Source organism: Scophthalmus maximus, chromosome 4, assembly GCF_022379125.1.
Source record: "Scophthalmus maximus strain ysfricsl-2021 chromosome 4, ASM2237912v1, whole genome shotgun sequence".
In the NCBI taxonomy this organism is placed as follows: domain Eukaryota; kingdom Metazoa; phylum Chordata; class Actinopteri; order Pleuronectiformes; family Scophthalmidae; genus Scophthalmus; species Scophthalmus maximus.
In genome coordinates this window covers 20,363,386-20,375,678 of record NC_061518.1, presented here as the reverse complement: position 1 = coordinate 20,375,678, position 12,293 = coordinate 20,363,386, and the positions used below count along the sequence as shown (strand labels likewise).

The 12,293-nt window shown below is 45.4% G+C and overlaps 1 protein-coding gene across 5 annotated transcripts in view; it reads right to left on the bottom strand.

Moving 5' to 3' along the window:
* Positions 1–12,293, bottom strand: part of chd9 (chromodomain helicase DNA binding protein 9) — a 69,089-nt gene that overhangs the window by 4,738 nt on the left and 52,058 nt on the right. For 4 of the 5 annotated variants that reach the window (XM_035628821.2, XM_035628825.2, XM_035628823.2 and 1 more), the window contains 19 exons: positions 11,966–12,151; positions 11,650–11,760; positions 11,278–11,477; positions 10,902–11,101; positions 10,595–10,754; positions 7,347–7,436; positions 6,439–6,542; positions 5,945–6,062; positions 5,765–5,822; positions 5,566–5,614; positions 5,131–5,383; positions 4,799–5,004; positions 3,404–4,291; positions 3,032–3,201; positions 2,502–2,732; positions 1,449–1,623; positions 1,012–1,160; positions 664–894; positions 257–406 (listed from right to left, as the gene is read on the bottom strand). In XM_035628821.2, coding sequence (XP_035484714.1) covers positions 257–406; positions 664–894; positions 1,012–1,160; positions 1,449–1,623; positions 2,502–2,732; positions 3,032–3,201; positions 3,404–4,291; positions 4,799–5,004; positions 5,131–5,383; positions 5,566–5,614; positions 5,765–5,822; positions 5,945–6,062; positions 6,439–6,542; positions 7,347–7,436; positions 10,595–10,754; positions 10,902–11,101; positions 11,278–11,477; positions 11,650–11,760; positions 11,966–12,151 — 3,729 coding nt within the window. The remainder of the gene's footprint in view (positions 1–256; positions 407–663; positions 895–1,011; positions 1,161–1,448; positions 1,624–2,501; positions 2,733–3,031; positions 3,202–3,403; positions 4,292–4,798; positions 5,005–5,130; positions 5,384–5,565; positions 5,615–5,764; positions 5,823–5,944; positions 6,063–6,438; positions 6,543–7,346; positions 7,437–10,594; positions 10,755–10,901; positions 11,102–11,277; positions 11,478–11,649; positions 11,761–11,965; positions 12,152–12,293) is intronic. The other variant, XM_035628822.2, reaches the window with a different exon arrangement.

Below are 12,293 nucleotides of genomic sequence, written 5' to 3'. Positions count from 1 at the left end.
AGCCTCTCTGTCAACAAGACTGAAGATTAAAATGTGATTAAATAATGCATCCTTTATGTTATTGTTTGCTACAGCGGGTCATGTCCAGTTATTATAATCAGAGGTACGCAATTATAAATGTATTGGTGATTAAAAATAGCCAATGAAATTGTGATTATGGTTTTGAATTATTTTACCTTCTGAGGGTAGAACCAGTGTGATTGATATTGTTAACTGGCTTTTTAAAAACAATATTTTAAGACACTCTGAAACACACCTTGCGAGCATTTCTCCTGTTGATGATTTGGACCCTCTCCTCTCCCGTCAGGCTGTTGACGTCGATCTTGTTGGGGTTCCTACAGCGGTGCCTCTTCTGCTTGGGCCGACCGTCCTGGAAGTGGAACTGCATCTGCATCTTATTTACCCCCTGGGTGTGGAATGGAAAAGAAATTGTATTAAATGAAAATGTCTAACGGCAGGTCACTATCATTTTTTTCTGTACTTCCATTTAGAAATGATATACTTATATACGTGCAATGTCCTTGTTCCGTAAAATCTTAATTTCAACTATCTGTGATTATCATCTTTTCATACTGAACAACTGCATGTAACCTGATCACGGGAGTATACAGCTAATCTGTGGGCAGTAGAAAGGTGTAAGGACAGAAGGAAAAAAAGACTCACGGGAATATAGGCTCCCGTGTCAGCTACAAAGCCTGGGTGCTCTTTCAGCCACTGTTCTAGATCTGTCCTCCTGGGAGCGTCATCCCCAGCAAGCCGGGTGCCATCTTTGAGGTTGATGACCGGGACCCTGCTCTCAGTGTCTCCAGGGACCTGACTGGAGCTCTGGCTGTAGCATGGTGCAGGGGCCGCAGCCATTCCCACCTGGCCAATACCACCCCAACCTGGAGGCAACTGGAGACACATAGACACAGAACAGCGTTTTACATTCAAAATATTATTACTTCATACAGAATGCACAATTAGAGCTGAAACATTATTGACATGTGCAGCTAAAATAAAACTCCTTACCTGATCAGGCACAGCAGGAACTCTACTGCTGTTCATGAAGAGCAGGTCCATTCCCTCGACATTCTTCCTCCTTCCCCTTCGCTTCTTGACGACGGGTTGGCCGTCCAGTATGCCGTTCAGCCTCATCTGACCAGTAAGAACCGGAGGCACTGCAGAAGAACCAGCTTGTTAGTCTAATTTAAATTAAATTAAGCTTGTAGAAACATATGCTATCTGTCTTAAACTCTCAGACATGAGTGGTCCTTTTTTTTAGGCCTTTCAATCCCAAGTTACTTTTCAAAAGGATAAAAGGCTCAATGTTGTATGTCACACTGAATACAAACATATTCTGGTAACCAAAATTACGCTGTGCTGCCATCTGGTGGTGGTAAAGAATTACAGGATAGCCTCAGTGATCAGGTGTCTTGAGGTATTAGCAGTATTTTGAATAGACGCACCAGTCTGAAAGCTGCACTGAGGCTTGGTGATGTCAGCCAGGCCCGTGTCCGAGGCGCTTTGCAGTTCGTGAAGCCGGGCCAGGTACTGCTGCTGGGCCTGGGGGCCCTCCTCGGACTCCAGGGGCCTCTTCAGAGGTAGACCCTGTTTCTGGAAGGTCAACTTCAGACCTCCCTCCTGTTATGGACGGACACAAAAAAGAGAGTGAGAGTCAAGTCGAGGAAAAAAGTCGTGGCAAACAGATTTATAAGGAAAACAAGGAAAAACAATATTTTTTTTTTATTCCCCCTCAGACTGTTTATTGTACATTGGAGCTTGCTCTGCCTGTTTGTCTATCCAGTAATGAAATGATCACTAAGGAGTTAAGCATGACCGCAATTGTTAAGAAACTCTTATAGTAACAAATATTGTTGAGGTATTGTGTTAGTAGTGTTGGAACTCATGAACACACAGTGGGTAGTGGCTAGCAGGGCAGTGGGTGAGACGTGGTCATAGTTCGGAGTGTACTGGGAAGCCATGCCGAAGAGACAGCTGCTGTCAGCATTTAAATATACACCTGCACGCGGCAGGTGTTTGAGGATTCATGGTACTAAAAAAATCTTACAATTTGGGAAAATGTCATCATCGAAAAGCAACATGGAAAAGAGGAATAAATCGACGCGAGTCAGCCCAGTTAATTGCCACATTGCCTTGAAGCATATTAGAAAACACCCACAGCCGAGTCAGATTATAAGCAAGAACCCTTCAGTCTAGAGAGGCTTCAAACTGAACCTTATTATATTCTCATGACTGAGTGATTTGTCCTGATGTAATCATAGCCTCGGAGCCCAATTCATATTGAGTGTGTGGGGAGAGAGATGGAGGCTGCTATTAAATTAATCTCTCCTCCTGTCAGGCAGTCAAACCCACTAATCATACCCAAAGGAAAGACGGAAGAGAACCAGAGAAACATGCTGAACACGGCAGCTAACACCGGTCATGGCAGCAGAAGAGACAGGATCCTACTATTAGGGCGAAGCGGAGGGAGGAGGGTAGGAAGGGAGAAATCAACATACATCGTTGAGTTTTACTGAGAACTCCTTGTTTTCTGCAACATGCTTGGTCACCTTTGACCCCTGAGGCGAGGCAGAGGGGTCCTCGCAGAGGCTGTTGGCGTTGTCCAGCAGCTTGGTGGTGTAGAAGGAGGCCACTGCGCCTCCAGGCTCATAGACCCGACGTGTTCCCGGCCACTTGCCCTTCAGCACTGCCTGGCAGATGCTGTCCAGGCGGTTGATAATCACGCGATCCTAAAAAAAAAAATAGCACAAATGACCATCAAATTAAAATTCTTGTGTCAGTCAGATTTCCCTATTGTCTGCAGCCATGCTGTGAGCTTTTTATTACCTTAAATCATGGAAACAAATCATCCTAGACAAATCTTTGCTGTATTTGAAGATCAAATATTTGCTAAATACTCCACAGGGACAGTGCTGTTGACCACACTCATGTGAATCAGTTATGTTCAAAATGGTCTTAAAGAGTTTAGCTTCTCTGTCGTCATACATCAATAACAGTGACTGGATTGCACACGTGTACGATAATTCACCTTTGGCCAGTAGGACGCAGCGAGCATGTATCCTCCTCCCTGGAAAGGATGCGAGGAGTTGTGGGCGATGCCATTCTCAGCCACGTGGGTGTCTTGTAGTTCATCCTGTGTTGTGCTCAGAGACGCCACACTGTCCTCATCAAAGCCCTTTACACTCGTTGCTGCAGGCACTGACGACGTGACAGGACACAGAGACAGGCATTGAAGACTTCTCAGCTACATTGATATAATTATTCAATATTGTGAAATAATGACAAAATAAGTTTCCTTATATTTTATTTCAGGAACCTATCTGGCTAGTAGTGCAGTGAATTGTGAACATAACTTTTGATAACACTAATAGCTTTTTCTCTCAACACATTAAGGACTCACCTTTCTTCTTCCCTTCCTCTCCCTCACTTTCGCTGTCATCAGAAGAAGATGAGGAGGAGGAGGAGGACGACGAAGAGCCGGAGGTGCAAGATGAAGAAGAAGAGGAGGAGCTGGACCCGGAATGTGACGAGGAGGAAGAGGAGGACGACGAAGAGGAGGAGGAGCGCGACGAAGAGCTGGAGGAGGAGCCCCCCGAGTGAGAGTCTGAGCCACGCCTGGCCTCCCTGCGGCCCCTCTTGCTGGCCTTCTTGGGTTTCCTCTCTGAGGAGTTGGGTGTGAGGGGTTTGGTTCGTGCCGCCACCATTTGCCTCTCATTGTCCCTCGTCTCCAAAACAGGCTTCTCTTCCAGACCTGTGGGAGTAGCTGGCGCTCGAGGGGGGCTCCAGCTCTCGCCTCGATTCTCCCTGCTCTCCTCCCTGCTCTCCTCCCCCTCTGAGGCGGGTTCCACTTTGGGCACAACCCCACAGGGCTCTGTGTCTCTCTGGGCCACCGGAGGCAGTGGAGAGCCAGTCAACACTGAGCTGGTGGCCTGGTGCTGAGGGTGGAGGAGTGGGGTTGATGTGCGTGATTGCTGCTGTGCACCTTTTGTTTGGCTGTAGTTGCGCTGGGCAGCCATGAAGCTGAGCTCAGGGTCTCTCAGAATGTGGTAATCTGTGCGGCTCACGCCGTGCTTGGCCGCACCAACTAGCAGGTCCCGGTCGTGGGTACCCGCTTCCCACCAGACGGGCAAGTCAGAGCTCATCTGGCACAGCGGGAGGCGCTCATAGAGCGACGAATGTCGAAGGACTTGTTCCCTCACCTGGCGAAGCAGCTCTACCCTGTACAGGGTGCGGGAGGCTCGCTCCTCCGTGATGGGCTGGATGGTGAGAGACGGGTCCGCCGCAGAGTCTGGAACAAAGACGAAGGAGCAGGAGTTAGAGTCGGTGCTTAAAAAGAAATGAGGGCTGCTTTGCAGGTACAACCAAAAGACCTATTTATGACAGGAGGTCAAACATCACACTGTTTGTCTTTCCACAAATGATTAACCTTATCAACCCGCTTTAGCTCAGCACTGCTGAGCCAGCTTGTTTACCAGGACGCCACTGACCTTTCTCTAAAACCATCTGCAACCAGGAATGAACGTAGCACGTACTACCTGAAGCAATGCTACCGACAACATCTGTAATAAACCATGCTCCGACAACACCATTTCATATCACAACTTGGCTAAGATCAATGTTTTCATATCATTTCTTAGTGAAAACAGGAGTTGGACAAGTAGAATTTCTTGTGATCATCAAAACAAGCAAAATGGTGAAATGGTCTGGATAGTTTCACTTGATTAGGTATATAAATATAAAACGCTGGTTTCACTTCATGTGTGTTCATGTGTGAATAATCAAGAGAGCCTCTGACCTCCCTCTTTGGGCGGCAGGCGGCACACCCGTCGGCACATGGCGGCAAAAGCACACAGGTATTTCTGCAGGCTCTCGTCGGTCTTCTTGTGCAGCCGAGCCATGGCCCTGAACTTGGTCCAGTCGAACCGGCCAAGGTTTGGGTCAAAAACGACACCAAAAGTGGAGACCACCCGGTAGAAGTCAGCTTCTTCTCGCCTGGTCCACCTGAGATTTATGGGAAAATCTACACTTTAACAACCTCTTACATTTAAAATAATACAAGCTACAGAATTACTGATCAAAGTCTCAGAGTTCAATCTTATGCTTGTTGATCTGACTGTTGACTCTGACCTTTGCTGGCGTTCAATCTTAGCAGCCATTTTGGGATTGAGGGTATCGTTGAGTGTAGGGGGCAGTGGGCAAAGCGGAGCAGCCAGTATCATGGTCGGCTGGGACTGTGACTGAGATTGAGCCTGGTGGATGCTGAGGATCTGCCGGCTCTTGGTGAAGCGCTGGGAGGCTGTGATCAGACGCCTCAGCCGGGCTGTCAACACCGGGGACGAGGGCCAGAAGGCAGTTTGACCTTCAGTCACTGGAGCTGCATCTGGATCAGAGTTATACAATATACACATTTATATAGTAATAAATGAATGGAAGCGCATTTACATTTTGAATTACATTACATATCAATAAAACTTCCAGATTTCTCTTGCCCGTGGGAAGTCTGTCTTTATTATCATCATGATTTTGATAATGCGCTGTGGATTACAAGAGTCTAATACTCACCTCCAGCGTTGTCAGTGACAACTAAGTCTCCAGGAGAAGAGGCATCATCCTGCATGAGAAGACAAGCGTGTGTGGAAGGACGTGAGTAGAACATCATATTTGTAGAAACTTAAGAGACTTATGAGACGACAGTAATTTCCTCTGTTGGGTCGATAGGCCGTACTGGGTGAACATGTGCCTTTAATTCTTGTGGCCTTACCTCCATCTCGTCCTTCAGCAGAGCTGGAGCAGGCTTGTATTCTGGATCATCCACATCCCTACACACACACAAGTAAAGTTTGTATAATTTCTGCAGTTGACAAAAAAACAACAACATGAAACTAAACTTTAAAGCAAAAGCCAAATTCTTTTAGGCTCAGGACTGATGTTTTGTACCCACCCATCCATAAAATCATTGCTTCTCTGTTCAGCAGCGATGGCCTTCTCATCCGGTCGTCCCACGCGGTCTAGGAAGCACAGGGTAGGGTCTGCACGGATGGTGTTGTACTTCTCATAACCTGGGAGCGCACAGGAGGAAGATGAACAAAAAGTGAATTTAGAAAAGGATAATACATGGAAACTCTTAGACAGCTGGGATCAGACAACATACAAAAGCTGATCCCCCACAGACATTTAATATCAATTCAATGGACAACACATTAAAGTGGCACCAGAAACATCAGTTATAATGAAAAGAGTTTTTCATTTTAAAGTAATTTGTCAGTAACTTTAAATACTGTGACTGTCACACAAATCTTGTTAATACAGACGCTTCCTTGTAAAGACACTTTGAAGGTTCAGTAAAGACTAGTTTCATTTTAACTCAAGCGCACCTCTTATTTGGATTATGAAATTGTATAAAGCAAGTCACAGCAAGAGCCGGCTGTTTCTTACCATGCTTATAAATACCCAGCAGCAGACACTTGTCGCAGATAGCATCCCACCACAGGGCTGGCAGCTCTGAATGGTCGGGATCTGGAACCCAAATCTTTATCTCACTGAAGAGGAGGAGGAGATTTGGACAGATATTAGGCGAGACAATTCATCGATTTTATTAATTTACTAATTTCCAACAATCTCACAACCTCACTTTGGGTTTGGACAGAGTTTGTCTACCGCAACACTGTGGGAGACAATGAAGTAAACCTGTGCAAATGAACAGTAGGAGAAAGCCCCTGATCTCAGGACGCGGAGCTCGGAAGAACGTTGTTTTTATTGAAGTAAATATTGGAGAAAGGACTTTTTATTTTGAAACAACACAGTGAGAACTGTAAAATATCTACAAAAACAAATGTATATGGTGATTTCCCTATTTACACCATTGTACTGTGGAAGACAGGAAAAAAACAAGTTCTTTCCTCAACCAGCAGGTGGAGCCCTACAACCTTCTTATTAATTTTAGCAGATCAGCTGTTTCTTCCTTCAACAGGTTGATTCCATATGCTAATGTCCACAGTTGCCACTCCAGAAAAAATAGGAAGGCAGTTACTTCACTTCAATATGGAAACTCTGCTGTTTCCTTTATACAACTCTGCCTGGGTCTGTACTGATATATTAACTATGCTAAATCCATCGATGAATATCATTAATCCAGCTATTCCTTTATCTGAACTGTTCCAACAACCATGCGAGTGTTCGGTACCATCAACTGTGTCCCGGGAAATTTGCAATATTTGTTTAATCAAGGGATTGTGTTTCGAGAGTCCCAAGAAGTGAAAGTTGTAGAAAAAAAATGCTAGCAACGAAAAAAAAAGTGTCGGGGAGAAGGTGTAATGTAAAGTAGGTAACATCATTGAGCTCACCTGGAGTCCACGCCGTCTAGCACATTCTGGGCCTGGCTTCCTATCACCTCTTGTTTCAGGTAGTAGAGCATTCTGACCCTGAGCAGCACCCTGCACAGAGAAAACCCGGTGGTCACAACAAAGCCCCGGCCGAGCACAAGCGCTGAGTGAGCAGAACCGCTGCGCGTACACACACGCGTACACACACGTACACACACACACACACACACACACACACACACACACACACACACACACACACACACACACACACACACACACACACACACACACACACACACACACACACACACACACACACACACACACACACACACACACACACACACACACACTCTGTTGAACACAATCCACGAGTGACATGTGACAATTCAGCTGTAATCCTAAGGTTTTATTGTATAGTTGTCTCATTTCACTACTGTATACTCCAGCAGCGGCATATACTTATAAATGTATGCATAATACATATTTTTGTGACTTAAGAGCAGTGTCCAGATCTACAAATGTAAATCCTTAGTTGTGCAGCCCACAGAGCAGGACACACACTTCCTCACTCAGCCTGACAGACCAGTCTACACGCTGTCCCTGATCAATTAACTCGGTGACTCATTATATGACTCAAGTCAACGTTATTGTATGGACGTCACAGCGAGTCATGAGCGGCTCCACAGCCAGGCACTTAGGACTGGATGAGCGCACGCACACACACACACACACACACGTCTCTCCACAGTCGTCATATGGTTGTGCTCTGGCAGTAGATGAAGGCTGGGAAGTCGAGGATGACTAGGTAGAGGGAGGCTGACTCACAGGGGAGACATTAGCTCTGTGATGCATGATCACACATCACAGCCAGTAGGCTTTGAGCAGAGACGCAGTGAAGTGGTGGCAACGCTGGTGCGATGGCGTGCCAGGCTATACCACCTTGTCACGCCTTGAGATTTGTGCTTAATGTAGAAAGCATTCCGTGTAATCGTTTTGGTATGAACACAAAATGATTTTGGAATTCCGTCGTGTAACGTCTGCAGCTGGAAAACTGTGGAGCAGAGCTTTAAGGATTTCTGGCATGAAAGCAGGAAATTCTCCATGGACTTTTGCTATTTGCATTGGAGCTATTAGTTGTGCTACAATTACAGTATACATTACAGAACGGTTTCATCACAGATGATGTCTGATGAGCAGGGGAATTTAAATAAACAGACGGAATAATAATAAAGATCTCACATCAAAGCACGTTGTTCAAACCAGATCGACGCAAATAAGACATGAAATATAATCAATTTGCCAAATTAACTCATTCTTACTATAAGTATTCATGGAGCACAACTGTCTGTTACATGTTGCCAGACTACTGATGTTTCATACATGAGAGTAAGAAGCAAGAGGCTAAATAATTACCTCTTTAGGGAAACTGTGATAGTGTCTGCTTCTGTATTTGCAGCCTACCGACATCCCAATTCATCCATCACTCCACGGGGACCTGTTGTCCCTCTTGCCAAGGCTTCTCTAACAATGCAGCTCTTCTTTCGAGAGCACTGAAACACATAATGGGCCTGCTACTCTTAAATAAAGAGTATCAGGCATTTCACTCTTTCTTCTGGTGTGTAACTCAGCTGAATATTGTTATAAAAGAGCTCCAGATCCTTCGCTGACTCACTGACAGGACCGGGGAAATCTGCAAGGCTCTGAGGTCTGCCTGCCTGTCTGTCGGAGTGATGGATGTCTGTGGTGACCGGTCTGTACTTGCAACGCTGGTAAATCAAAGTCTCGAACTTCCTCCCTCTCCCTCCTCCACCCTTGATCCTCCTTTGGGCCCGGACCCACCCAGGAGCAGCTGCTGCTTCCTCCGCCTGTCAGCACAGCCCTTCATCATCACCCTTTCCATAGCTTTGTTAGTCAGTGTCTGTGCGAGTGTGATGTGGTTCACTTAGAGAGGCTGCAGAGAATCCCAGCGCAGACGTACACAGTCTTTCGGAGGCAAACATGCCAAGTATTCAGAACATAACTGGCATGCAAAAAATCCATCTTGGTGTGTTCTCAGAAAACAACCCATCGAAAAAACAATGTGGCAGGGAGAGAGTGAGCCCAAGATACAAAACACACAAAAAATGTTATCTGCTTTCTCAAAGCCATATCCTGCATAAGGATAAGTTTAATTATCAGTCTCACACACACACACAGCTATATGCAGTTTAAAGGTCGCTGATATTTGTATTGTTCGAAGCACAGGCAAAGTGCTTGTAGACCAAGAAATTAACAACAATGGCAAATGGTTGGAGTTTCTGACATTTTGCTTTTGTTTCCGACACTATCTGAATATTTCTCCCAATACTCCTCCCCCTCACATCCCCACCCCAGTCACATTCCAGGTCCTAGGAGTGAAAGCGCAGAGGTCAGCAAACCACGAGGGCTGCGTGTCCCCATTTGCCCGGCGTGTCACACATTAGACAATCCCTGGATTCAGCACAACTGGACCAGAAAACAATGGGGAACTTTCTATGGAAGCTGCAGCGCTCTGCGTCCAAAGCCTTGTGGACACAAGCCCCCCGTTTTAAAAAAATGCGGCCATCTATTTTGCTTTTTTTCTCGGCGGCCCGTGTTTTGATAGCAGCTATCTTTTTTCCCCTCTGTAATAAATAAGAGAGATCTATGGCGGCCATTAGCTGGGCTGAAGTCTCATTAAGATTTGTATCAGTCAGCTGGTCTCGATGTGATGCACATCCCGTAATGAATCAGTAAACTGCCGGCTCCAATAGACGTTTTAGTACCTCCTAATTACTGTGGCTTGGAGGAGGTGCCACAGTTTGAATTTAAGCCATGTGCAAATTGTATTTTCATACACTTAGGCTTAATTTTATAAAAAAAAAAAACTGATACACTATGTGCCACAAGAGAATAATGACCACCTGCCAATTGCTATAACAGTGTAAATGTTTGAAGACAGGCACAAGGACACACAGGGTCTCACCCACAAGAGGTAAAACAACCCAACCGCAGACCACAAAGTTAAATTCTACAAAAAATACAACAACGATTCAACTGTTACTTTAATCTGATAACACAACTTCAGATGGTCAAGAGTGTTCATCTTTTGAACTGGAGTATTATACACATCTGCTTCTAATAATTTGGGGTTGTAAAAAATATCTTGGTTATTGTTACAACCGCAACTAGAGAAAAAGTGTCAGGTAAAATCCCTGAAATGTTGTGTGTGCAGTGTCAACAAAGTGGCAACAGGAAACACCTACTTGTTGCAGTGGTGTTTGAGGTGTTTTTTGTAGCCGTCGTCCTGAAGCATGTGCTCTGGGTTGTGTTTCCTAAGCCACTCGGCTTTGTGGATGTCAAAAGAGCTGGACTGTGTCTTCATCTTCTTACCCTTCCTGCCCCGAGGGACTGGGGCAGATAAACCTAGGGGAAGAGGATTCAAATTAAAAGTTAGAGGTTCAGTAAAGTATAAATCCCATTTGGCCATCCCATCCATGTTTCATTATCTGTTAAAAAAAGAAAAAGAAAAAAAAAAGGCAGTTAACTGTAGCTTAAAGACCTAACACTCACCCAGGTGATTCTGCAGCTCCTTGGTTTGTCCGTCCTCCGTAGGGGCAATCAGGTCCCACATGAAGCTTTTGATTTTGTCGTCTCCACGGTAATGGACCAGGCAGTAGGAGAGTAGAGCCCTGCAGATTGACTCCACATCCCTCTCTGTAAGCTGCTTCTTAAAACGCCCATGGTTGAGAATGTCCTTCCAACGACCCCACCTAGATAACAAAAGCCAAATTTAGCTACACCTGTTTGAGTATACTATTCAGAAACTCTCATACATGGCTCTATAAATACAGTCATTAGCCTGTAAATTTGGATTTAACACTTTTTCTGTGCCAACTGTGTTGATCTTATGAATCACCACAACTTTCTCTTTTTAAAACCATCTTACCCATATACAAGCAGGTTCTTCTCCACTCTGAAGCACTCCGTGCGTCCGTAGCTGTTGAGGCGGTCGTGGTTTCGCCGGAGCTTAGGTTTGGTGTCGTCGCTGTCGCTCCCTCCCTCTGAAAGCTCTGCCAGCTCATCCTTGGTGGCGCTGAACGGCCTCGTCTGTTTTCTGACACGAGGAGTATCGATCACCAAACTGTTCTGTAGAGCGGGAACGAGGGGGGAAACAAGATTTCAGCAAATGCCTTTCAGGTCCTGTGCCTGAGAACTGTAGAGGACAAGCCATTATGTCTGGATGCCACAAATCTTTGTGAGCAACGTCCTAATTACGCTGTGTCCTGTGGACTGTATCATTTGTGGTGACGGTACTTACTCTGCCATTGACCATATCCATATCAAGGTCAGCCTTTTTGGCCCACTTGTCCCAGAAGTTGGGGTCATCCAGAGAAATGTCTGTGCGGTTTCCAGATGCCACAAAACTTGCCTGAAAGCAGACAACATAATCATATTTCTCAATATCTCATATGCCGTTATCATGAGCTAGACTTGGTTAAAAAATCAAAAACAGCTTTTGATCTGAAATTTGTTAAATGTATGTCAAGGATTCCCAAATTACATGGTGAAGACTGGGTATAAACTGAGTTAGCATCACTTGAGTTAGCATAGCAGTATTTCAATATTTCATTCACCTTAGCGAAGGTGGATCCCCGTCCCTCAGACTCAATGGTGATGGTCTTTGTCCTGCGCTGGAGGATCTGGTCGATGTCCTCCTCACAGAATTTTGCCCCTTCGTCCTCCTCGTCCATGATGGCCCCATAAGCACCACGTCGCAACAGATCCTCTATCTCCTTCTTCGACAGCTGCTGCTGCACTGCCTGAGAGGTAAGGAGAGGCGAGGGCAGACGGTTTAGATCAAGAAACTATATACATGAAATGAAAATAAACAATATTGAAGAAAATTTAATAGAATAGAAATAGAGCAGTATGGACTATAATACTGCATACTCCTTTGACACA